Source organism: Camarhynchus parvulus, chromosome 13, assembly GCF_901933205.1.
Source record: "Camarhynchus parvulus chromosome 13, STF_HiC, whole genome shotgun sequence".
NCBI lineage: Eukaryota > Metazoa > Chordata > Aves > Passeriformes > Thraupidae > Camarhynchus > Camarhynchus parvulus.
Window position 1 is genome coordinate 10,193,770 of NC_044583.1, and position 26,029 is coordinate 10,219,798.

The window sequence follows — 26,029 nt, forward strand, 5'->3', positions numbered from 1 at the left end:
TAAGATGTAAATATGCGATACAAGCGTAGGGAACATTATACCAATGTTGGAAAAACTCACTTATATTTTAAAATTTCCTACTAACAGTTTATGTAAGGGAAAGAATAATTAAAACATCCACATCTGAGCCATGTAGCTAGAAGAGTTAAATGGTGGAGAAAGCTGGAGCCCCTTGTGTCCTGGGTATTTAATAGCACCATCTTTGCCTCCTTTGATTCGTTTTTTTTTTTTTTTTAAAGAAAGAATATGAACAGTCTAGAGGACATTTACTCTCTGTGGGTTAAGCCAACATGACTGATTTTGATGTCATTTAGCCACCAGGGAGGGGAAAGATTCAGATAACAGCATTAAAAGAGGTCATGCTCATCAGACAGCAGATGCAAATTCACTTTCTGTAAGGACTCATTAATTCTTTTAAACAGTGTCCCAAAACACGTGGGCCCTTGGGCTGCAAAGCAGGATGCACAAGTTTTATCTAGGTGTGTGCCTCACTTCACTTCACTGATTCCCTGTCTAAAGCCAGGTCCAAACCCAGAATTTGAAGGGTCCAGCAGCTGCTGCTTTTATGGCTCTTTTCACCTGGTGTCCCTGTAGAGTGACACCCAGAGGCTACAGGGCCACCAGAGCAGACCCAGCACATCAGGGTGGGCATTTTGTGTTGGTCCAGGTCTCCACAGCCCCAATTTTGTGCTTCATCTGAGCTGGGGCAGCAGCAGATTGGCTCTTCCTAAAGAGAATATACCATGGGCAGTATTGCTCAAAACTACAGACAAACCCAGAAATTCCACCACACATCTTAAAACTCTGTGCTGAAACAAGTCATGTTCTGTGTGAATGATGTTTTTTCATGTGTCCCTTATTTTTCCCATTATTTACAACAAAGTCAGTGTCTTTAAAACTGGATGTCCTACTTATTTCTGAAACAGTGCTCCAAAAAAAGATATTCTCATGCAAGGATCCGAACCACAGTGCAAAAAGCAACTGGATGTACAGCTAATCATGGCTTCCAGATGTGAATTCATTTCAAACCCCATGACAGAAAGCCTTAGAGGCTTTAAACTTTATTTGAAGTCCTTTAGGCCCAGAATCATAGGAAATCTCATTTTATCAGATTGTCAAAAGGATGTTTTCATGCAGATGATTCGTGACATCCTCATGGTGACCTTGCCAGAGACCAAATCCTAAAGGTGTTGAGTAGTTGTTTTTTGGGTTTTTTTTCCTTAAGCAATTTCAGTGAGAAAAACATTCCTGGTAATTCTGCAGTGTTTGCTCTGATTCACAGAGGAGCTGTTATCTCTTTTTAGTTTAGTTTGATTCCTGGCAGCTTTTATTTGAAAGGCTGCCTGATGATTTTAAACACTTGATCTCAACAATGTTCGTTTTTAGACTGTTGACTTAGTTTGGCACATTTTCTACATTTTCTTCTATATCAATTAAAAAAAAAAAAGAAAGAAAGAAACTTTATAAGTTTAGATACCTAAGCCAGTTTTAAATGCCACAAAACTTGGGCTTGTTTTTCTTTTTGAAGTTTTGCAACAGAATTCATGAATTAATCTGCATGTGCCAAATTCTGCAGCTCACATTCTCCCTGGTGGCACTGAAAATACACACAGGGTGAGGACAGCAGTATTTGACTCTCTCCAACTTCAAACATTTGTAAAAATGAAAGACACCTTAAACAGGGCTCAGAATTCAAAGCAAAGTTCACATACCCAAGCTGTGGAACAGGATGTCTGTGAATCCTGGCAAACAGGACACCCACACTCTGATGTACACACTGCCCTTTTTTATGGCTCAGCCTGTGTTGCCCTCCTCACCACACACTTCCCTCCATTAAACTGAGCTGGTTTGGTTGTGCCTGCAGGGTTTGAAAAGGCATGAACATCCTCAAATAATCCATTTTGGATGTGCCCCCGTGGCAGTAGAAGGAGCAGATGGTGGGATGCCATGACTCCAATGCCTTGGACACATCAACTGTCCAGAGAAGGTTTTCCAGCAGAGATTTCTCTGTGCTACATTAATTTTTCAAGATGTTAGTGTGAGTGTAAATAAGCATTTTGAGTGTATTATCTTCACCCCCAGGTGAAGGAATAAAAAGTACACTCCTTTTTATTTTCTTTGTAAGTCTCTTGAAAGGAAAAGGAGGAGGAAGATCATTGTGTTTAGATTTCAAACCTTCTTTCCCTGAGCTCTCTGATCCCAGCACCATGGGCCAGGTACTTTGTCTTCTGAAGGCTTTGTGCAATTAAAATCTCCTCAATAAATGATGTAAGAAACTCAGGGACATGTTTTGACATAGGGAAATAATAAAACTAATTAGGTAGCAAGATCAGATTCAAATTGCTCCTGAGCCTGTTGATAATTCATAACATCCCCATATTGTATCCAGATAGTCTCCCTGGTTGGAGTGGGTGTTGTTTTTCTCTTACTAGAGGTCTATGCAATATAAAAGATTTTTTTTTCTGGAGAACATTTCTTCTTTTCCTTCTTTTATTTTAAGCGATGGGGGAAACTAGGTTAATTATACCCTTGTTAATTTAATTGTAGTATACTTTAATAAAATAAAAATGTCTCATGTAAGTCAACTCTTGAAGGGGAAAAATAATTCTTTCATGCCAGAAGGTGTGTTTATTTTTTATAAGGATTTTCACCTAAAGACTTTTTAAAATTTAATTCCATTTTCATTCAGAGGAGGTGGAGCATTTTATGTGTTAATGGGATGAGAGACTTTTACATGTAGGTCACCAGCTTGATTTCCTTCCAGCTCTGTAGTGAATGAAAGTTGTCAGGATGCTGAACAGCTGTCAGTTGAAAAAAGGAACAAGATGGTCTTAGTCCAGGTCCTTGTGAGCAGGTGTCCAAATGAGAGCAGCCACCACCTCAGCTGACATTAATTGGCATCTGTGTGGGCAGCACTGCCAAGGAGCCAAGAGGGATGTGGAGCCTGCACCATCCTCCTGCTTCTCACCAAAGGCACTGCAGCACTGAGCTGATGAACAGAAAATGCAGAAGAGTTCTCACTGGGGTTGCTTATTCTGGGTCTGTTGTGCTGGAAATCCAGCCTGTTAACCGAGCACTGAATTCTTCACAGGATTATAGTATGGGGTTTATTTCATCCAGAAAATTGCATCATGTTTATAGATAAGTATATCAAAAGACTCTAAAAAGAAGTTAATTCATTCAATATCACTTGGCCTCACCAGGCTGGTGGGAGCACAGTGGCCTCCCATGAAGGTAAGTGAGTTCCAAAAGCCATTTTCCATCAGCTGCCCTGGTTATGCCATGAGTCAGAGCCTGTGTTGAACACTTAGGGGACATTTGGCTTTCACTCCTGGTGCTGGGTGCTGAGAGCACCCAGGGTTGTTGGGTTTGGGCTGCAGATGCAATTTATGGGCAGTACCTTTTACCAAGGACACAATATGAAGTGGAGCTGCTATTTACCTTCAACAACATACTGGGGGACAATTAAAGAATTAACTTTCCACTGATAACAACCATCTAGCTAAGGACTTCATGTCACACCTACCACTTCGACATTTCAGGACTTCCAGGCCACATTGTCTGATAATCCAGCACTGTTTAGTAAGCCAGCCTCTTCATAAATCTAATCTGGAACTCAGGTCACAAGAGTGAAAGCTCCCTTGTTTATAAGAAATTATAATCAAAACCTCTTCAATTAATGTAATTAACTGTCTTCTCAATGACCTTTCCCAGCTGTGTCTGCCATCCAGCCCTGATGGTGTGTCACAGAGCAGCTTTGTGCTCTTTGTGCTCACTGCAGTCACTGCTCAGACAGATCCATGCTGAGGGCAGGCTGGTGGTGTATCCCACTGCACACACAGGTGGAGATTTCCCAGCAGGGAGGACAACAACCCTCAGAAATAATCTACAGGCACTGTCAGGGGCTAGTTCATTCCAGTTCTCCCTGCTTTGGTCCCTGCCAGTTCAGAGATGACTTTAGGGACCATCAGGGCTGAGCAACACATACCATACTCAACTGATGATACAGCACACCGTGCAGTTGCTCATCTTTTGCAGCAGTAAGTGCCACCACAGCATGTAAAATCCATTGTCAGAGAGAGCATCTGTGCAGAAAAAGAGCAGACATTGGAAACTAACTGTTTTTCTCCTGAAAACTGTTAAATTGGGATAGCTGGAGCTGATCCCAGCTCCACCCTGCAGTTGAATGATCCACCCCTGCCTGTTTGACTACTTTTAACCTGCCCTGGGTTGGGGAATCTGGCACCAAACACCTGCACAGGACAGGACTGGGTGCCCTGCTCCTGTTGCTTTGTAAAGGCAAAGGTGAGGAATCTTAAATTCTTTCACTTGATAAAAGATTGCACAGTGACCAAACCCTGCTTTCCTTCTTCAGGTGACTTAAATAATTGAAGTCAATATTTCTAATTGCTTCAGCAAGGCAAGCAGTTTCCCCTACATCTATTCACACAGCCTTGTTCTTTTTCACTGTGCTCAAACATGATTAGATAATGTTATGGGAGATAACAGCATAAAAATGTGATGAAATGTTCAGCATGATTTCTCTCTTCCCTTTCTGAGCTGCCTCTAGCCCTGAAGAAAGGGCTTTACCTTCTTCCTTCCTTAGAGAAACATGTATTATGAATGACACAAACCTTCCCATTAGTTAACCCTTCTGATTGTCCCTCTGCGTCACTGACAACCTTCAGCCACAGCTGCATACAAAAACCACAGCTTCCAGCAAAAAGCCCTGCTCTCCTTTGGATTCATGCCTAAAATAGCAAGTAGGGTGCAGAGCTTGGCAAACTGTCAGCATGATTCCAGCAACATCTCAGCTTTCACTTCAACAAAGCAGCATCCTGAAAGCAGCACTTACAGCAAACAAAGCTAAGCCTAACCTCTTTCAGTGAAAGTTGCAGCTGAAGGAAAAAGCTCATCAGGCTTCTCTTTGTGGCCCAAAGCTGAGTGAGAGTGCACAGGCAGGTTATTGCTCCCAGCTGGAGCAGTGTGAGCACCAAAGGCAGGGGTGTCAGGAGCCCTCTGTCCCTGCAAATCCCCAACCAATGGATTCATGTTTCTGAGTCCTGGTTGAAACCAATACCCTTGTTATCAGATTTATTATCTCTGTATTACAAATATACTTCCTTACGTTGTAGATAACTTGGAATTTAGTTTAAGCATTGAAAAAATAGCATGACAGTGTGGATTTATAGTGCCCCACACCACTGTTTTTCCACTGTTTTTCTGGAGACTGCAGGATACTGGAACGTGTCTCTCATATACACAGTGGGTATCTATATGCATGACTTGGGCTTTCTGTGATAACCACTGCTGCTGCAGCAGTCTTTGAAGAATCTGGGCTATTAAAATGAATGATGGTGATGGTTTCCAAAGCGCTGGAGAAGCAGAATCCTGTGTTGCTGCAGGAAGGTGCTGGTACAGCATACGAGAGCATGGGCAGCTCCAGCCGAGGCTGTGCCCTCCGTGAGAGTGATGTGAGGAACAGAGACACCTCACCTCTTCTCTCCCCCACACAGCTCACAGTCCAGATCAAAGCAGTTTGTTGTCACAAACCACAGACAGGCCTTTGAAAAGTGAAAAGCAAGGATGAGAGGTAGAAGGTGAGAGCACAGCAGGGAAGAATGTGATCAGGCAACTAGAAACGAGTCTGGGAAACAGGATTTAAATTGCATTCAGATACAGTTTAGGTTGAAAATTTGGTGGAAGCAGCTTTTGCTCATCACATTTCAGTTTCCTGGAACCAGACCAAGACACTTGGACTGAGGACTGAAGAAAATAAAAAAGCAAGAATTTTTTGAGTAGAGATAACTTTAAATTACAGAAACCAGTTCTGAACCTCAGCCCTCTCTACCCCACAGCTCCCACAGAGTGTGAGCAGTGCTCTGGTTTGTAGCTGTGCTTGGGTTTAAGCTTTACACAATCAGTACAGTTGTAGGATCTTGTTCTGCTTTGGGCAAGTCAGCTCAATGTTCTGAGTCCAGCCACAAAAAGAAAAGTTGGCAGGGCTTCACCTTAGAGCGGTTCCTGTGCTGGGGTCATGCTGGGGTTCAGCTGGGGAACATTTGCCTGTCTTCTTACAGGATTTGACACCAGCATCCTACCAATCTGTAAGGATTCCTTAGGCTGGATGTTCAACAAGCTTGACATGAACTATGACCTGCTGCTGGATCCCTCGGAGATCAGTGCCATTTACCTGGACAAGTACGAGCCGTGTGTCAAACCGCTCTTCAACTCCTGTGACTCCTTCAAGGACGGGAAGCTTTCCAACAACGAGTGGTGCTACTGCTTCCAGAAGCCAGGAGGTGAGCTGGGCCATACAAAGAGGAGCTGTTTGGCTCTCCCTGTGCCTCAGGGCCTGCCATAGAGTTTGCTCATTGGCAGGCAGGTGTGTTTTGCTCAGCACCAGTGTGAAGGGCATTCTGGAACTGTGTTTATTGTCACAGATGAACTATATTAACATCCCTTGATCATTAAAGCAGATAAAGTAGTAAGTGTCACTGCACACAGTCTAGAAATAAGCTCTATTGCTGACAGAAAGCTCGAGAATTTACTCTTTTACTCTTTTATTAACACAGAATTTAGCCAATTAGCAAGTCATAAATCAGAGAGCTGGCATGATGTCAGTTTGGTGAAAAGAGAGGTAGAATGGTTTAACAATTAAAATGGCCCCCAAACGCTACTCTCAACTACATTGTGTTGCCTTTTTTTTTTTTTTTTTTTTTTAATTAGTGGAGCTAATGACATAAATTTGTTTTGCAGTACAGTACCAGCATATGGGCTTCTCTCAGTCCCAGGTGTACAGTAGCCCACATTTCATGTCAGCAGTGAAGCCAGTCATTACAGAGCCTGTCCCGTGCCATCTGGAAACTGATTCTTATACATTATATTTTAGGTCTTCCTTGCCAGAATGAAATGAATAGAATTCAAAAGCTAAGTAGAGGGAAGAGTCTGTTGGGTAAGTTCGATTACTTGCTATTCATTTGCTCAACTAATTAAAGCTTCTGTGATTATTGTAACTTTATATGCAGTAATGGTTTTTCAATTAGAGACTAATGTTTTGAGTCGGGAATATGCAGCACGGAGCGTAGGCCTGACACTATGAAATTAAACAAATAATGAGATAGCAACACACAGAACAGGTGTCAGCATGGCAACGGGTTCAGAGCTAATTTACAGCTCTCCAGAAATGCAAAGCCTTGTCTGCACAGAGCTTAATACTGCCTTCACCACCTCACAGGTCAGAGTAAGTTCTGGGAGGCTGCTTGATACTCAAGGCTCCCATTTTTGAAGGGTGACTGAAGGGGCATAGCCAATGCATTCATGTTCCCTTCCAGTTATGGTACAAGGCAGGCTTTCCTTGGGGTTCAATTTTGCCTAATCACTCTTTAAAATATTTCAGTATATTGTGTGTATATGAAAACAGGAATTCATATCACCTCATTTTAGGCAGTCTGCAGGATGCTTCATGCTGTAAGATGTGGTCATGCCTGTCCCTCTCTCTCGTGCCTATTGGGAGCCTGAATTGATTCATGACTTACTCTGATGGATATCTAAAATTAGGTTAAATAAATCCCCCTCTGGCATTTTCCCAATTAATTGCTGAAAAATCAGGTTGCTGAACTGAAAAAAAATTCAAGTCTAATTCTCTGCCCTGAAATCACCCAGTGATGCGTGGCCTGGCATTTGTGTGCTGGTGTTTTACCAAAACTTGTGTCCCAGCACATTTGTGCACACAGAGCCCAGCCCCTGAGGCACAGCAGGACAGATGCAAGCCCTGCACTTCACCCTTGAGGAGTGGCTGATCTCAGCCCAGCTGTCAGCCCCACCATGGAAAACATGTCAGGCTCCCAGAGCATCCCCAGCTGCAGCCCAGGGTGTGCACAGCTCTGCTACAGGGCTGCTCACACCTCCCACACTGCAGCCTGCTGCTCCTCCATACTCAGCACACCCTGCAAAAGCTCAGCTCTGCCAAATCCTGCCTCTCCCAGAGCCATTTGGACTCAAGGTTCAGGTGCCTTGTGTACAATCTCAACCTGGATTCGTTGGTTTAAATTAAGAATAAGCATTCCTGGGAATGTGGTTTAGATCCATCATCCTTTCATAGCAAGTTCACATGAAGATTAGGATGTTTCAAATTACAGCTCCTGCTGTTCCTAGCTGTGGGAGCAAAGGGAGGATTGATCACTTGGGATATGTGTGCTCCATTCAGTAAATATTCTGCATTTGTGTTTAAGGGAATGTTGTGGCAGAGGAAGTCACAATGTTCTCTGTCTCATGGGTGTCATGATTTTCAAAGTCACCTAAAAGAATAAGAAGCCCAGTTCTTAACAGATAGCTTTGACTATCCCATATTTATTTTATGCTTTGCTGTTATTTTCTACGTGCAGTTAATGTCATCTGGGTTGGAACATAAGTAGTTTGTTCTGGTGTGTGGGAAGAATGATGCCTGGGTTGCAGGTAGTTCAACATGCAGGTGGTTGTAGCACATGTCACTGGGATCTGAGCACAATAGCAGGAGTAAAATGACAAAGTAAAAGCAGTAAGAATGGTCCCTTAGCACAAATAACTTCCAGTCTACTGTATTAATAAAAAAAAAATAGAAGAAGAATGAAAGTGGTGAAGCTCAACAAATCAAGGTGTCAGGCACAGGTTGTTCCACAACTAGAAAATTATAATATAAAGAGGAACTCTTTGCTTCACCTACCCTGAAAGTCTTCCTGCATAATGACACCTGTCATGGAGATTTTAATTTGATATCAGAGCTATTTATGCAGCAGAAAACATTGTCTTTTCTCTTCACTGTCTGAAAAATCATTCAAATGGAAGCTCAAACATACACGTGACTTGTAGCAATGGCAAAGCTGGAAAAGAGAGATGAGTATTTTCAGAGAAAGTAATATTTAATTATTCTCTTTCCTCCTCTGACCCTGACATAGAGGGCACAGCACTTACAGTCTGGGCACTAACATGAAAAATGTTTTTGTTAACTTGTATCCATTGATAAAAATGATGACTTTTGATATTTCCTTCTCTATATATTTTTCAAAACACATGACAGTTGCAACAAAGTACTTCAAAGCCATTGCCATTAGATATGTTGAATTTGGAGGCTTTCAAATGAAGTCTAGCATCCCAGGAGACTGAATTAAAAAGTAAACAGCACTATTCATCTTTTCCTACCAGATTTATCTGGAGTACAATTAACAGCAGAGACTGTACTTTTAAAGCATACAACTGTGCAGCCTGATAATGCTTCTCCCACTCCACTAAAGTAATAAATTTCTGCTCCCATCACTGTTTTCTCCTATATCAACCCTATGGATTCAGCTAATATAATAGCTAATACCAGGAGCTGTGTGCTGGCTAGTACTTAATTCTGACAGGCTTTTACCTCTATCTTTAGCATATAATTATTCTCCTCATGTTCTCTAAGGAAGGGGAGTGTTATATAGATAAGGAAATGATAAAAAAAAAAAAAAAAAGAGGTCTAGGTCTGGGTCTATAGAGAGGACACAGATGCAACAGTGCTGTTCAAGTTTGTGTGGAATAACTAAACCTTTCCCAGGACAAAGGCAGATGGGGAGGCAGGATTCAGTAGCTTGGGGCAGTCTGTGGGGAGGGACTCACATTTTATGGTGTCCAGGCTTGTGGGAAGCACTGCCTGTGCAGGAACCTCTGGAGAGGAAAGCTCCAGATGTTCCCTGATGCCAAACCCAGCAAATGGCCTGTCTGGGTGCCATGCTCCAGGATAGCAGAGCTTGTAGCCAGCTCATTTCTAACAAAGACAGGCTGATTTGTGTACGTTTGTGTACAATTCACAGCGAGAATCATCACGTTGTACAACACTTGTTCCCAGCCACTCTCTATCCTCTCCAGATTATCACCTGCACCTGACACATCAGAGAGGACATTCTGTATCCTCCCTCTGATGGTTGGCAAATACTGGGACATTAGTATGCATAGATAAATATTTAAAGCTCCAGTGTTACATACAAATTGGCACGAATTTCCCACGCAGAAGGAAAAGCACCTTCCACTCTTCAGTGTGACCCAAAGTGTGAATCTATTCCACACACAGTTATCTTGGCACTGAGCCTGGGCCACAATTTATTTTTAAATCTTCTAAAGCTTTTATAGGCAGCGTGGAACATTTTCATACCTTACAAGAAACAGTGAAACTATGCAAAAAGGCCTGTTTGAAAGAAGGAAACGGTTGCGTTGCCCTAGGAAAAGAGAAAGCATGAAACAGTTTAAAATGCAGAAGCTGTTCTGTGCTCGCCCTGTAATGCCCCTGAGGTTCTCCCTTTGATCCTTCCCTGGAGCCAGATGTTGAGCAGATATAAAAGGGCAGCTCTAGTGACATGGGTACAGCTGTGCTGATTTACACCAGCTCCAAGTCAGCACCTGAGCACTTTTCCCAAGGTTGTGTATGGTTTGATAAACACCTGGAGTGCTTATCAGAGGCAGGACATGGGCATAAATATTAAAAAAATATCTTTCCTAATTGATATTGAAATGAAGTTTTGAACACTGAGTATTAACTTACAAAAAACCTGCCAAGGCAAATACTTATGTTTGTTATTAAAACTATTGTCTTATAAATAGTGAAAATTAATCTTTGATAGTTGCTAGTATGCTTGTACTTGTACATGAACATAATGGTGATACCTATTAGCAAACCTGCTACAAGATCATGCTTTGACATTATTTAAAATATTCTCACTCATGGATGTGGTCTCCAAAACTGATCTGATAAACAAAGATTTCTGCAGATGTTCAAAGGTTTCTCATCTCCCAGACCTGTAATAGCAGCACTCAAACTTTAGACAAGATCTGCAGAGCAATGAGTTTGGATATTCAGATTCACTTTGTGTGAATTTCAGATTCACTCTCTGTGTGTATGAGACTGACTGACTTCCACTTTTATGTCTTTTATATAAGAAATCTGGTGACATTTGGGCAGCACCTTCTCATTCATCTTTTCCTGTGAGAAATGTAGTGGAAGTGGCCCCTTTGACACATGTGCTGTCTGAATAGATACTACACATGGAACTAGTTAAAAAACTTTACTGAACCACCAGTAAATCACTGGTATCTCTGACAAAGGAGAAAAACACTTTCTCAAAAATCGTTTGAGACAAGAAATTTGGGGGCAAGGGGGTGTTTATGTCATGTGTCAAATTGAAGCAATTGACAAAGAAGGGAAAAATGAATGTACTGACCTCCAGTGGGAAAAAAGCTAACTCATCTCCAAGAACAAGAGGGCTTTTCATACTGAAGTACATTTGCCATATCTGCTGAAAATGGTGGGAACAATAACATAGGTTTCTCCTGAGAGTTTCCCTCCCTGCAGAAGTCAGAATGAGCCACACACTACAAGGCTGAAATATATTGGTTTTATTGTGAGAAAAAACTTGGGCTTCAAATCCAAAGACTTACTGATTCAGATCCTGTTGTCCCTCTCTGTAAATCCTGTGCATTATTTCTTCCTTTATACATGGGAAATCTCAGTAAGTCAGGGGATGTGCCTGAGATGAGTATGAATAGCAAGCAGATGGCAGATACCTTCCAGGGATAATTACAGTGTTGTGCAAAGACTCATGTGATAAACACTGGAGGAGTGCAAATGGGGGGAAATGCAGAACTAATGAAGTTGGGGTAATAATCCAGTTGGGAAGAAAAGTTTAAAACTGGGAGTTAAATGTGAAAAGGCTCTGTGGGAGTATCAGTCATTCAGGGGCAGACTGAAGCTCTCTCTAGAGCTGTGTGACAGCCTCCTCTGTGTGCTGGGTATGAACAAACATTTATACACTGTGACCAGGCTGTCTGAAAAGAGTTCACCAGAAATAATTCCTTCGCCCTTTCAGGCACCAGATAATCACACATATTTCCTTGCCAACGTTGTCAAGATCTTTATGTATATAAGTGCTAAGTTCATAATACCCTGTGTGTGTGTTTGCTCCTGCAGAGGATTGCATTACTGAGCACACCTTGTATTTTATTCAGGTGCTTTCATCCCCCGCTGCAATGAAGAAGGTTATTACAAAGCCACGCAGTGCCATGGCAGCACGGGGCAGTGCTGGTGTGTTGATAAGTATGGCAATGAGATAGCTGGCTCCAGAAAGCAAGGCACAGTCAGCTGTGGTGAGTAATGATCTGCTTTCCTCAGACAATGGGGGAATTAGCACTGCTGTAACCCTGCCATTGCTGTACCACCACGGAGGGTGATGACAAGAGGGAAAACACGAGTAGCACAGTTCAAAGTGCTCCTCTGTTCTCCTGTTCACACACAAATGAGGCCCTCTTGGGTCCTTTGGACAGCAGAGGTGCAGCACAAGTTAGCAGGCAATAGCCACTGCTCAGATATTTTTTTGCTACAAGCCTGGAAAGTGCAGTTAGTGATATTAAAATTAAGGATCTGGGGTTGATCTGCATGGTTATTAAATATATTGTTCTGTATACTCTGGAATGCACATCTACTGGAACTTTCCAGACAAGGGAAGGCCTAAATGTGTAAAATTGTATGCATTAGCAGCCAAGATCAATACAATTGCTGACAGGACAATATTGTGTAGGTAAGTGAAATCACCAATTAGCTGTTGTGCCCAGACAAGGAAGATGTCACCTACAGTCCTTTAGAGTGCCTCAGGGATGATTTTGAGTGCAGCTTTCCTTTTTGAGAAGGAACAGAGACCTAGAAGGTCCAGGATGCCCAGAATAACATCACAGATCTTAGGTTCAATAACTATATTTGAAGAGTGAGGTTTATGCACTCAAATAAACCCACTTTTTTGGGTTTTTTAGCATGGTATACAGAGCAGTGATGGAATGAAAATATTTACAAAGGAATAATGATTTTCTGGCCTGCATGCACATGATCTGGAATTTTCCAGTCAAGCCTCTAGGAGGAAGACTGCATAAGGGGGTGTTTTATGCAAAAAAAAATCAGAGTCTATAGGTACATATTTTTCCCAGTTCAGAATGAAAATTGACATTTTAAGGTTGTTTCACGAATAGCTGAACCAATTAATTTAAAAAATAACATTGCAAATGACAGTGGCTTGCATGACAAGGATAGTGATTAATGTGGAATTTGGTGTTCTGTGAGGAAATGACCTTTCCTGCTCACCTGTTTCAGAAGAAGAGCAAGAAACCTCAGGGGATTTTGGCAGTGGTGGATCCGTTGTATTGCTGGATGATTTGGAAGAGGAACCTGAAGCAACAAAAAAAGACAAAGAAGGGAAACTGAAGATTCATGTAAGAGCAGCTAATGAAGATGATGAAGATGAAGATGATGATAAGGATGATGAAATTGGTTATATATGGTAGTGCCCATCATGATGAGGACTCACGTTTTGCACAATATTGCAACTCACATCATATCTCTGCAATTGTATCTGAGAGTACCTGGCACAAAATTTCCCTCTCTACTGAGTTTAATTTTGTATAGCCAATTTAATTTGGATGACAACTTTTTTTTCCAGCAAAGGACTGTTTGGAATACAGCTTTTGTTCAGTTGGTTTGGGGGATTTTTGTTCTATCCACAGGGCCAATGAGTTTTGTTTCAAAACCATTTTGTGTCTTAATCCTCATTTGCACCACTTATGAAATCCATCCTGTGAAAGAATCCTGGAAGGGGCTCAAAAAAAACCACAATACAAAGGCTAAGAAGCCCCTCTCATGTCAGAGAATTTGTGTCATAAATTGTTACCTGGATCATATGAGAAAAAGGTTTTTCTTTCATGAAGAAGGAAAAGCAGGTGCCTCGTTTTCCAGTCTATATTTATAATGTCCCAGTCTCTTTGGACAGTGGCTGCCCAGTACCAGGGGTTTAATCTAGAAGAAAACCCACTGGCAGGACTTTCCCTTCCATTCTCTGAGAATGAGTCCAACAGGTTTAGTCCAGCTCACACTAAAGGCAAAACTCCCACCAGGGCACAATCAGCTCACTCTTTATTTGATAAAGGAACACAACCTTCTTGATCTTCAGAGATGCTGCAGCTGTCCTGGACCAAGCCCTAGGGGCAGGGGACAGAGTCCATCTGCCTTTCAGAGTGTTTAAGGGGAGAGCATTTGGTGAATTTGTAGCACCATAACCGCCCCCAGAGCTGTTCCTCAGCTGCTCATTTGCACCAGGAGGGTCCCTGATAACACACAGGCAGCTCTGCTCCCAGCTCACACAGCACAGAGCTCTCTGTTCTCCACTGAGCAGCCCTCCTTCCAAAGCCAAATTGCTGCCCAAGACACCAGCCCTCAAAAGGAGCTGTCCCTTATTTCATGTAAAGATACCTGTTTAAAAAAGCAGCTTTAGGTGGTGATATTTCAAAAGCAAAATCCCTTGGCTTAGTGTGGCTGCACACTTGTAATGCACACTCCTAAAAGAGAATAGAATTAAAGTCCAATCTGTGATTCCCCTGATACCTCCCATATATTCAAAGCTCTTGTACCAGAGCATATTGACATTACATTATTTGCAGTGTCCTTTCCCATGGCAGTTCTCAGATGCAGCAATGTGCTGTGGTGATCTTTTATTGTTTTTGCTGTTTTGTGAAGCAGTAAGAGGTACCTTAACCCCACTCTTGCTTTAGGATGCAGGTGTAAGTATTTTAGCAATGCCTGTGGTTGGCCAGTGAGTTCTTTTGCAGAATGAAAAATGTGTTTTTTATAACAAAAACTAATTAGATTTTTTTCTGAGTTAATGGTGGATATAGAGATGGGGACAGCATTGAGTCACAACATGGTTGTCTACATAGTCAGTTGAAAGCTGGAAAATACCACACAAATTGGCAGAACTCAGTTTTTAGGTACATTAGCCTGGGGATGTTGGCTCTCAGCCCTCTCCAAAGCCAGTGCCTGCCTGGCAGCCCTCTGGGTAGGACCTCTGCTTTCAGATGTGATCAGAAGTGGAATTCCTTTTAGGTACCATGTGCTGCAGGGGCTCTCCTGTTTTCTCCTCTTTTATTTCCTATTTATCCAGATCAATGACCTGAGAACAAAGAGCAAGCCTACATAATCATTATTAATGTAGAATGATGTGTAAAACCATGAGGAATTTGTTGTTTCACGCCCCTGCATCCTCCCAAAAATCTGCCATCACTGTCATTTGCAAAAGGCCTGCAATCTGCCCTGCCTCAAATAAATCCCTTTGGTTTTCCCATAGCTTTAGAAAAATATATTTAATAGTCATTTTCCATGAGCTGCACCACACACCAACACACACACACACAGACACACACACACATTTGCACACTTTTTCTATTTGCCTTTCACAGAAATCCTGCCAACTTGCAGGAGGAGCAGATAACCCAGCATTTCTGTCTCCCTATATATGATTTTGTGAGAAGCAATTGAACACTGTCAGTAGGTTCCTTCTCAAACATCCTGTCTAGTTTTCCTCTGGTATTTTCTTAATTAACCCCACACTCTCTGGGTCTGGCTCTTCTGTCCTGTGCAAGACCTGCCTGAGGCACAGAGCTGCCATTTCATTCTGCCATAGATCTGAGCTCCACAATCAGCAGATTATGCTGATGCTCCTGGCTGGACTCATTCTCCACACAGAGCTAGGGGGGTTTGGGCAGTCCTGTGTCCCTCCACAGCAGCTGGGCTGTGCCTTCCATCAAAGGTCACAGAGCAAATCCCTTCTCCTGCCCAGCACTCCCAGGGCAAAGCCTGGCACTCTGAGCCCTTGCTGGCAGTACCAGGTCTGAGGCTGCAGGGAGCTGTGTCCCGTGTAAACATGCAAGATGGTTAAATTAAAGCTGTTAAATAAGCCTTTAAAAGGGAATGTGAACATCTTTGAGTTTACGTGTGCAGACATGGCAGCACCACCCACTGGTGGTCTCCTGGCTGTGATCTTTCACAGATGATGCTTCCAAATCAGAGCTGGAATTATAAATCAGAGCTTTATATCTAACTGTAAACCAATTACTGTCTCTCACCAGCTCAAACATGGGGTGGTGAAACAGCCCCAGTGAAACAGCTCCATGCCCAGCACAGCCTGGTGAAGGGTCAGGTGCTTTGGCTGGCTTGGGTGGCCTCTGGTAGCACATCCCCAGCACCCAGAAACACACACAGACACACACGAACTGTTGTAGGCATGCTGGCCTGGATCCAGGCACACCCCCCTCTCCAGGTGACCATTCAGTCGCCTCTTTGACTCGTGCAAGTGTTCTTCTGGCTCCAGCAGAGTGGGAAATGTGCCATTTATGGGCTGGGGCAGCTGGGCAGGGCAGCCCTGGCCAATGCCAGGGTGCAGCCAGGCAGGAGCAGGGCACACCTGCTTGGAAGGGCAGCTGAGAGTCTGGATTGCCTTGAGAGCAAGTGCCCAAATCCTGCAAAGCTGTTTAACAAAGCCCTTTTGTGATCCACTGGCATCCTCCCATGGTGGGGGACCTGCAGCCTACATATAGATATGTATATCTGTGTGACTGTATATATGCATTTCTGCACAAATATGGGTGTGCATATGTGTATGTGTGTGTGTCCAGTTTGGGGAGATGCATTAAGAAAATCTTCTATTTAATGAAATAGTGATAAAGAAACCAGCAATTCTACCAAGAACCAGTGCTCCTCCAGATCAAGCCCCTTCCATTTTTCATGCTTTTTAAAGGATTTAATTTGCTTCCAACTTAATTTAATTCAATTCCTTTCTTTTTCTTTTTCTTTTTTTTTTTTTCAAAGCAAGACTTACTTCCCATCTGAATCAAGTCATTGACCTTCCAAACATTTTCTCATTGTGGAAAATGGGATTTGAGTTGTCCCATTCTTTTAGAGACACAAACCACATGGAATCAGAGTTATCCCATTCTTTTAGAAACACAAACCAATTTTTAATCTAATTTTCTTTTCATATTACAGTCTATGAGATACTGTTAGGCATTGCTTAGTGTTCCTTTTAACTAGTGTCGTTAAATCAAAATGTTGAGTTCAGATTTCAGCACAGCTGGATTTTTTTGGGTCATTACTGGCCTTTGCTGTGAACACAAAGAATCCTCTTTATTTACTTTGCCTTTTTTTTTAGCTATTCTGTACTATTATTTTTAACCATTTGAACTGTTTATTTAATATTTATTCTACAGTTTATATTGAAGATGTAAAGTTTATATTTAAAACAACACTGTTTGTTAGTGAATGCTTCTCTTTGCCTCTCCAGCCTAGTCTGTAAGTCTCAGTGTACATTTCTGGCATGGGAATATTTTGATATTAGGAGTTTTGTAGCCTTTTCTCCCTCAAGCAGCAACTGATGTAGATCTAAGGTCACCACCTGACCCAGACCAGGTCGCTCGAGCTTCGCTCCCTCCATTTGTTGGCTTCTCTGCAGCCCCTCCTGTGTCCCATCCCTCCACCCACAGACTGCCTTGTACAGTTACTACACATCAAAAAGCCCTTTCTACAGTAGGTGGGTTCTGGTCTTTTTATACTTTTCTCAATGCTGTTGATGTCTGTTACTGTTCAATGTGTAGATCTGTAAGGAAAGATCCAAATATTTCGTGTTTCAGTTCGATGTCCCTACTGTAGATGGATGTAGACTACCATAGTAAGTAGAACTGCATAGTAAATTCTGAATGCTTTTTCCATAAGGAGTTAAGTGGAATGTGAGCATTTTGCTACCTTTGGTTTAACTGTAAATGCTTAACTGTAGTCTGAAATAGTTGCATTTTTGTCTGTCTCAATAAATTTTAATTTGTCTGCGACTCCTTGTTGCCTGTCCTGAATTTTATTAAACTTAGGGGATCAAAAATACTGCACTACCTTGAGTCAGCATTTAATCATACATGGAAATGGATGCTCCTTTATATTTGCTTCATAACTTATACCTCTGTTCAATGCCAGCTGTAATCTGTGGAGTTAATGCAAGGTCTCCAGAAACCTCTATTTCAGAAGCAGAAATGAAACCAAATGGAATGGAATAACTGTAGCAAAATCAGAACTTTTCAAATTATATTAAAATTGATTTTTGAGGAACTAGCAAGGGCAGAGGGGGAAGCTTTCATTTCTATTTCCTCTCCAGATTGCAAATTGTCATGTTTTTCTGTCTCTTCTGAAGGTATCCAGGGCAATTCCACAAACACAGCCACACTCTGCAATGGCCATTATCTACATGATAAATGAACGCAAAATTATATTAAATACAATTGGTGGGAAACCATCCTCATTTAGAAATACCTGGGTTTGTGTCTCTATAATTAAATCAGAGCTCGTCTTTAATATTATTAACCAATTTAAACAGCCAGCATTATTGCAGTGCTAATTACAGAGTTAAAAATGTTATTGCATCACCTTTTTCCTGTATGTGGAATATTAAAAATACCAGGTGAAAAGAGAAACCAATTTGCAGGCATTTGCACAATTGTCATCTCATCAGGTATGCACTGATAATGTGTCTGTCCATACACCATTGGCTGAGCTGGGCCATCAAGGGTCAGAACCTGCCTGAAATTTCAGTTCAATTGCCTGCATTCATGAGTTTATTTTTACTGTGGGTACCACACATCACTTGCAGTACATCACTTACCTGACTCTGAGAACAACTGGGTTTTCCCTTTCCCAAACCACTCTGAGACTCTTTGAAGTGTTTGATCTTCTGTGCTGAAGTGTCTCAGCTGTTCCAGATGTCAGATGCTGTGTGTGGCACTGAGTGCTGGGAGCAAAGCAAAAGAAATCCAGAGCTTAAAGGTGTGTGAGTTGTAAATGAGATTTTAGTTGTCAGAAAGGGTTGATGATTGGAGCTCTATTCTTTTTAAATATTCCTTCTAGCTTTCAAATTACAGGCACCTTGCAAGCTTTGTTTTGTATCACACATGCATAGCTCTACACAGACACACCACTCCCTTCTAATTACAAATGTGTGTATAAAGAGATACACAATACATGCATAAATATATATATACACGTCTTTGACCCTCCTGGGCATGGGATATCCACTGGAATTTTGGGATATCCACTTCTGGGAATTCCTTCTACACCTCATATAAGGTTCAGCCTGTGTTTTATCACCCCTGCTTTGCTACTCCCTCCTGTAACAACTTGTGCTGGGCTTAATGCTGTACTTTGGTTTCATACATTAAAATACTCGTAGTAGATTATTATATCCCACCTGTCATGTCCTGATAAGCTGCACTGATTTATGTTTAGACTTTCCATGACTCTGTCCTCCATTTTCAGAGGAGAATCCTGGGCTAATTTCCATTAACTCCCTCCCAGGAGATACATCCTGTGCTTCCCCACTGATACTGAAGAGTGTCTGTGGCTGAAATGTTGCTTCAGCAATAGTAAAAGGTCATTTGGGGTTCAAGGTAAAATGTTGGCAAGGACAACTCTTACCTGGAGGACAGTAGATATAGTAGTACAAATATTGTACTTTGCATCTTCAGTAAAGTCTGCCAGGTTGGGCAATACAAGATGGGGGTCATACCTTTGCATATAAAGGAGCACTCAGGACAAAATTACAAAAATTGCCTTTTTTTTCACTGTTTTCCAATATATATTTTCCTTATCTTACTAATATTACTTTGCAACTGAATATACTTTTTGGTTTGTTCTGTGAAACCTCCAGTGTGAGCTGCAAGCATACACTTACACACACACCTCCTCTCTCTCTCTCTCACTCTCTTTTATTTCTTCTCTTACAAAATTTTCTTCTGAGCTCCCCAGCAGCTATAAAACAATAGCATTACAGCCTTCACTGATGATTAGTTTCATTTTTCCTTAAATACTGACAGTCAAAGGGTGAGATATTAAAAAAGAAAAATCATGTCACAACAGCTTTGCACACTGTACAGCTTTTTGAATAGATTAAAAAGAGGCAGAGAGCTATTAATAAGCTTTTGACATTCTGAACACTCCCATTTTTGGAATGAGACCAGCTCTTTTAGAGGGGGTGAGGAGGCAGAGTGAAGAGATGGTTTCGTGTAATCTTGGAAAGAGAAGGAAAACAGTGAAACCAGATTTAGGTAAGCTGTGAATGAGGAGGATGGATCCCCTGAGCATGGACAGAGAAGTCCAATCCTCTCCTTCCAGGACTGAACCTAGTTTTTCCCAGTGGAGAATTCCCAGTGCCTGGAGCAGCTCAGGGTCAGCCCATGAAAACCCAGAAACTGCAGAGGCAGATTGCTGCTACAGGCTGGGCAATATCAGTAACTGCTTGAAGTGAATCCCTGAAAACAAGGCTTAAAACACACAAACCACACAGTGGCACTCTGGGAGGAAGGGAAGAGCAAGGCCAGAAGGAAATTCTGGTGGTGCAGCATTCTGTCAGCCCAGCAGTGAGGGAGAGGCATGGGGAGGCTCTGGTGTGAGCACTCAGTGGCTCTGCATCACCCTCCAGCTGTAGCTGTGCAAGAAACCCCTCTGACAGCAGCCTTAGAAAGAAATACAGTCCCTGGCAGCCACTGCTCTTGAGCATCAGCTTCTTCTACATATTGCTATAAATCCCTGTAATTCCACATTAAAGGCTTGGGCAGAGGGACAGTTTGTAAAGAAAACTTAAAATGCAGGGTCTTTGCCAGGTTTTAACTGCCTTTTCTCATCTATAGTTACTCAATAAGAATCATTGCTGGAGCATGACTCTGCTCCATTCCCAGCCAATACATTTGCAATCTGGCCCTTGAACATGGGAAAATCGACTCCAGAGCATATTGCTAAAGGAAAGGCCCATAAGCACACTGGTTTGAGCTTTGGAAACACATTACCTCTAAAATTATTTGGAGGGTTTGAGAGGCTTGCAGGTTTGACACCGATTTTTCTGCACTGAGTATCACAAATCTGGTTAATGCAAAACTACTGGAGTAAGAGGAGTAAGAGTCTGTGTAAGTAGAAGCCCTGACACTGTTTTGCTCCATCACAGATGATGTATCAATTTATCACAACTGCAAAGAATTGACCCAAATCACTATTAGCCTAAAGTAAAATTAAATAAAACAGAGACTGTAACAAGATGTAGGTTTTCACAGATTAATGTAGGCTATTGAAATACTTTGGGTTACAAGGGGCTGTTACAGAAGATCAATATCCCCCTTGTTTTTTGGTACAGGTCACGTAGGAAGCCAGCACCTGCAGTGAGCTTTGGTGGTTGTTAGAGACCCTAAAGCTGCAGCTCAGCCCTGCAGCCCTCCTGGTACTGCAAGAGGAGCTGGGAGGCACAAAAACAACAAACACATCTGCTGAACACCTCCCTCATCATGTACAGCACCAGCCAGCTTGGGAAGGTGGGCACTGAGCAGTTACACAGAAGGAATTACCACAGATTTGTCTTGGCAGGCAGGAGAGCCCAATTTGGCTCAGCTGGCTGTAGTGGTGAGACAAACATCAGGCTGGTTGTTAAACTACCCAGAATAACTCCACTGTCATCCCATCTGGTCTCCAGCCCAGTTTCCATCCTCTGTTGGAACCATTCTCTCCAACTGATTCTTCTCTAGGATTTGGGGTTTTTCTTTTCCTTTTTTTATTTTGTCCCCAAGCCTGTGTATTAATTAAGTTTCAACAAAGAACTGTATCATTGTAGAACAGGATATCGGATTGCTCATCTGTTTTACATAATTGATTAATTAATTACCTTGCTAATTGAGTCTCATGAAATCCTCTGTTGTAGTGGAACAAGGGTAAGTCCCAAACCACTGCTTGTAGGGCTCCATTAAAATCAGGGCATTTTGGCTGCTCAGTCTGCCCCAGACTGGTGCAAGTCGAGGCGCAGCAGTAACCCAGCTGAGCTCCTTGTAGAGATGCAGCATTACTGGCTGAGCCTTGCTTTCACCTGTACCCAGAATTCCAAACCTTCTGCCCATTTTTCCTTTCCACACCCCCTGCAGCAGCTCTTTGCAGGCTGCCACTCTTGCTTTGCTCCCTCAGCCCCCACTCACATTGCACCACGTGGTGCAGCCCCACAGCCAAATTTAGAGATATTTTCTGGCACTTTTGGGGAAGGGTGAGTGCCAGCATGGCTGTGAAGGAAGGTGATAAAGCAACCCTCCCCTCCACTACCTGAAAACTGCACCTTGAGCTCCACTCAAAGGCACTGCCTTCAACATGCTGTGACCTACATCTTTTCTTGGGAGCCATCACAGCTGAAATAAGGCAGAACGTGATGGATTCTCTGCTATTAAATGGAAATGGACTTTCCATGGAAATAATCACTGACAATACTTTGCATTTTAATGTCATTTCTTTTCTTTCTTATTACCCCTAGAGGTAGAGCATGATGTATTTTTACCACATGATATTGTCTGCGAGCCAGCAGCAAGGTGGAGTTTGCAATCTTTGCCCAAACGCTGCTCCTGAGGGTGCTTTCCAAATGAGCTTCAGTCTTACAGAGTAGCAGATACTTTCTTTCAAATCTGTCCACAAAGAAAACTTTTATTCCAGTTCTAACCCACTTTCATTTAATGGGACATAAACCTGCAGCAACTGGGGCTGTTCAGCCTGGAGAAGGCTCTGGGGAGAACTTGGAGCTTCTTCCAGTGCCTAAAGGGGATCCAAGAGAGCTGGAGAGGGACTTGGACAAGGGGAAAGGGGTTCAAAATGAGAGAGGGCGGGATTGGATTAGGTATGGGGAGGAAATTCCTCCCTGTGAGGGTGGGGAGGCCCTGGCAGAGATTGCCCAAAGCAGCTGTGGCTGTCCCATCCCTGGAAGTGTTCAAGGCCAGGTTGGATGGGGCTTGGAGCACCCTGGGACAGTGGAAGGTGTCCCTGCCATGGCAGGGGGTGGAACTGGATGATCTTTAGGGTCCCTCCCCACCCAAACCATTCTGTATTTCAACGATTCACCAAACATTCAGGGATTTAGGGTACCCACAGTGGGCAGGTGAGCAGGAGCCTTCCTGCTGTGCTCTGGGCAATGAGTGAAGGATGTCCTGAGACAAAGCAACCACGTTGTGAAACAGCAAATGAAGGTCTGTCATCCCTCACCTGCATTTTCAGGAGTCAGCCAGGAGGCCAGGGTATAAATCCACCAGCCCTCATCCATCCCAAATCTCTTCAGTCCATTCTCAGCGCTGATCTCTGGCTGCTTTATGCTCTCAGCAGCAGTGGCTGAGCTCATCCCTGATGCAGGCTGCATTCCCACTCATGCTCAAGGGTCTTGGCATGGTCTGGTCTTGATGATAATTTAATCCCCAGGATCTGGAAAGGATTTAGGACCTGGAAACAGAGATGGGATAAAATCCTCTATGGTGGACAAAAACCTGCCTCAATACATGCATCTGCAGAAGCTGGGAGCAGTGGATGTTTATTTTCGAACAGCACGAGGATTCCTGAGATGGAGGGGGGGGGAAGGAAGAAAGCGCAGTCAATCAAGAGACCAGAGTTAGCCCTCAAAAGCCCCCTTCTAAATGGTTAAATCAGGAAGGAAAAATGCCATCCCTTTTTTAATCTGTCTGTAACAGTGTGAGAAAGGCTGAGGGCATCACTCCTGCCAGGATTATTTGTATGTTGGGGTGGAGGAAGGAAGTGGGCTGGTATCATGTCTTACTTCCACACTGCTGGTGAAGGTTTTGAGTAATGAATCCAGGGACTAATCCATCGTGTCTGCCATTTCAAACAGCCCTGATAACCTCATGTCTTCTTGTTTTCTTCTTAAGGCTTTTGCAGATTTGCTAACACAAGTTTTCCCTGAAGAAGGATCACATTCCAAGCCTGAAATGCTCTGATTATTTACAGTTTGTCACACTGTAATTTATATCTATTGATTGTGCCTTTTATTTACATGTGTTCATTACTTTCTTATTTTAGTCATTTATCCTGTATGTTCCCACCCTGCTTTTTCAATTATTTCACATACTCACAGTTTATCAATTATATTGCCAAGATGCATTTAGAGAGAATAATTTGTTTCTAATGCATGATTTTTTGACAGCATGATTTGTTTTCATCCTTGCATTGAATCTTATGACAATGACTCTAGGGCAGAGAATAAAAAGTTTTGAAGCTTTTTGCTCTGAAGAGTTGTACTGACATGTGCAACATGCACGTAGCATTGGCAGCATTTACTGACCTGCTCATCAGCTCCACATTGGTTCAGCTCTTGGTTCAGTTTCCCCAGGCAGTGTTAGAAATTTTAAGTGCTCTCTTAGTGCTGCTGCCTCACCAGGCAGCATTTCTGGTGACTTTGGAGGCTGCTAACGCCCCTGTGCAGTGGGCTGGCAGGGCTGCTGAGCCTTGCTGGCCCTGGCAGGTCTCAGAAATGGTGTTTGCTCCCTTTGGAGCAATCTTTAATGACAAGGATGACAGGCTCTGCCTGCCCATCACTGGGGGAAGCAAATGGATCCTTTCTGGCAAAGTGCTGTCAGGAAGAGCCTCTGTGCTCGGGTGGGCTCTTAATGCACTCAGCTTCAGCCTCGTTAGTCCCTCTGCTTATTAACAGCAGTGAGGGGTTGTTCCTGCTGTCAGGCTTTTGCTTTCAGAGCTTTACAGGCTGGCAAGGCAGGAGGTGAAAGCCAAAAAGCACAGACCCTCCCAGCATCCTGCAAGGAAGTCACCAGTGTGCTTTCCTCTCTGGGCCTCACTGCCTGCCTGTATCCACGGACTGAGGCAGCCAGGCCTCTGCTGCAATGGTGCCTCTCCAAAAAGGCAATGACAAACATATCTGCTGGTATTTGCCCTCTAAGAGTTCTCAATCCCAGGGCCAAAGCTTGGCAAGTGCAGTCAGCTGCCACCCTTGCCACCCCAGCGCTTTACCACAGCCACGGCCCTGTGCAGCTCCTCAGGCCAGCTGAGTGCAGGGGATGTGCTGGAAAACACTTTGGCAGAGTTGATCCATCACTTTTGCCTCCTGTCCATGCTCATTAGCTGCCAGAGATGAGCCAGGCTGAGCTCTGGCTCTCTAGCACAAGGTCTCTGTGGTTCCAGCATCCCCAGCAATACTCACCAATATTAAGCATCAATTTACCATTCTGCAGCTCCAAGCAGTGACAACACTAACCATGCTCCCAGTTTTGGTCGTCCCATGACCAGAGGAGGATGAGGGAAAAAGAAAGGACTGTTTTGGGTGAGAGGCTCACTTTCAGAGCCATGGCACACCAGGAAGGGAGTGAGGAGTGTGCTGGACATGGCACAGTGTGCACGGCAGTGCCAGCTCAGCAGTGACTGAGGCCCAGAGAAAATCTCTTCACCCTGCTGTTCTGAGGCCCAGCATCCAGCAGAAACTCCTCTGTGGTTTCACTGCCACCAGACTCATTTTCCTGCATGGTTTCTGTCACTGAACCCATACTGTTCAGAATGTTTTGCTCCCTTGATCCAATTTATTCTGCCCAGGTTGGAGGGAGGATTTATGGCAATGAGGTCTCAAGCAGCTGACAGCTCATGCTGAGAGCAAACCAGGCTCCACAGCAAAGCCCAGATGGAATCCAACCTGGGCACTGCTGCACAGTGACCAGAGGTGTTGCTCTCACCTCCAGGCTGGTTTTTTTAAAAAGCCATTTATAAGTTCCCTAAAGGGTTGGGAGGAACACAGGGGATGTGGAATGGTGAGACAATGGGTGTCCATTGAGCTGTGTTTTCTGTCTGGAGAGGTGAAGGTTGCTGGGTGAGTCTGGTGCCCTCACAGCTGAGAACATTGTCTTGAAAGGTCTGAAAGGTCAAATCTGCCCGCACTGTTTTCACACGTGACGTTCTTCATGTCCTCCTTTTCCTCCCTGCCTGCAAAGCCCTTCCCAAGTGTCTCCATCCCTGCACAGACAGCTCCCAAAAATCCCTTCTCAGCCAAGAAATGTGGGCTGAGCTGGACCTTTGAGCATGCACCTCCAAAAGACACAGACCTGCCTTGCAAGATGCATTTCAAAACTAAAACACTTTGTTTTTTCTAACCTGAATGCTGCATTCATGGCTTGTCAAACCCATTTTAGTGAGCAATTCATTTCTCAAGGTTGAAACTGTCTTTCAGAAAGTGTATTTAAGTAAATATTTGGAGAAGATAAGAGGTAGTAAGAGTACAACTCTTGAAGTATTTATGTACAGAAACCAAAGCTTTTCACACTGAATTCAATAAAGTAGTTTTATAGGCTTCCGAATTTGGAGTCTGTTATATAAAATTGGGAG

The 26,029-nt window shown here is 43.1% G+C and overlaps 1 protein-coding gene across 2 annotated transcripts in view; it reads left to right on the forward strand.

The window, feature by feature from the left end:
- Positions 1-17,694, forward strand: part of SPOCK1 (SPARC (osteonectin), cwcv and kazal like domains proteoglycan 1) — a 267,842-nt gene extending 250,148 nt beyond the window's left edge. For both annotated transcript variants that reach the window (XM_030957132.1, XM_030957133.1), the window contains 4 exons: positions 6,081-6,302; positions 6,893-6,955; positions 12,007-12,144; positions 13,139-17,694. In XM_030957132.1, the coding sequence (XP_030812992.1) occupies positions 6,081-6,302; positions 6,893-6,955; positions 12,007-12,144; positions 13,139-13,329 (614 nt within the window). In that variant the 3' untranslated portion in view covers positions 13,330-17,694. The remainder of the gene's footprint in view (positions 1-6,080; positions 6,303-6,892; positions 6,956-12,006; positions 12,145-13,138) is intronic.
- Positions 17,695-26,029: the final 8,335 nt, after the last annotated feature.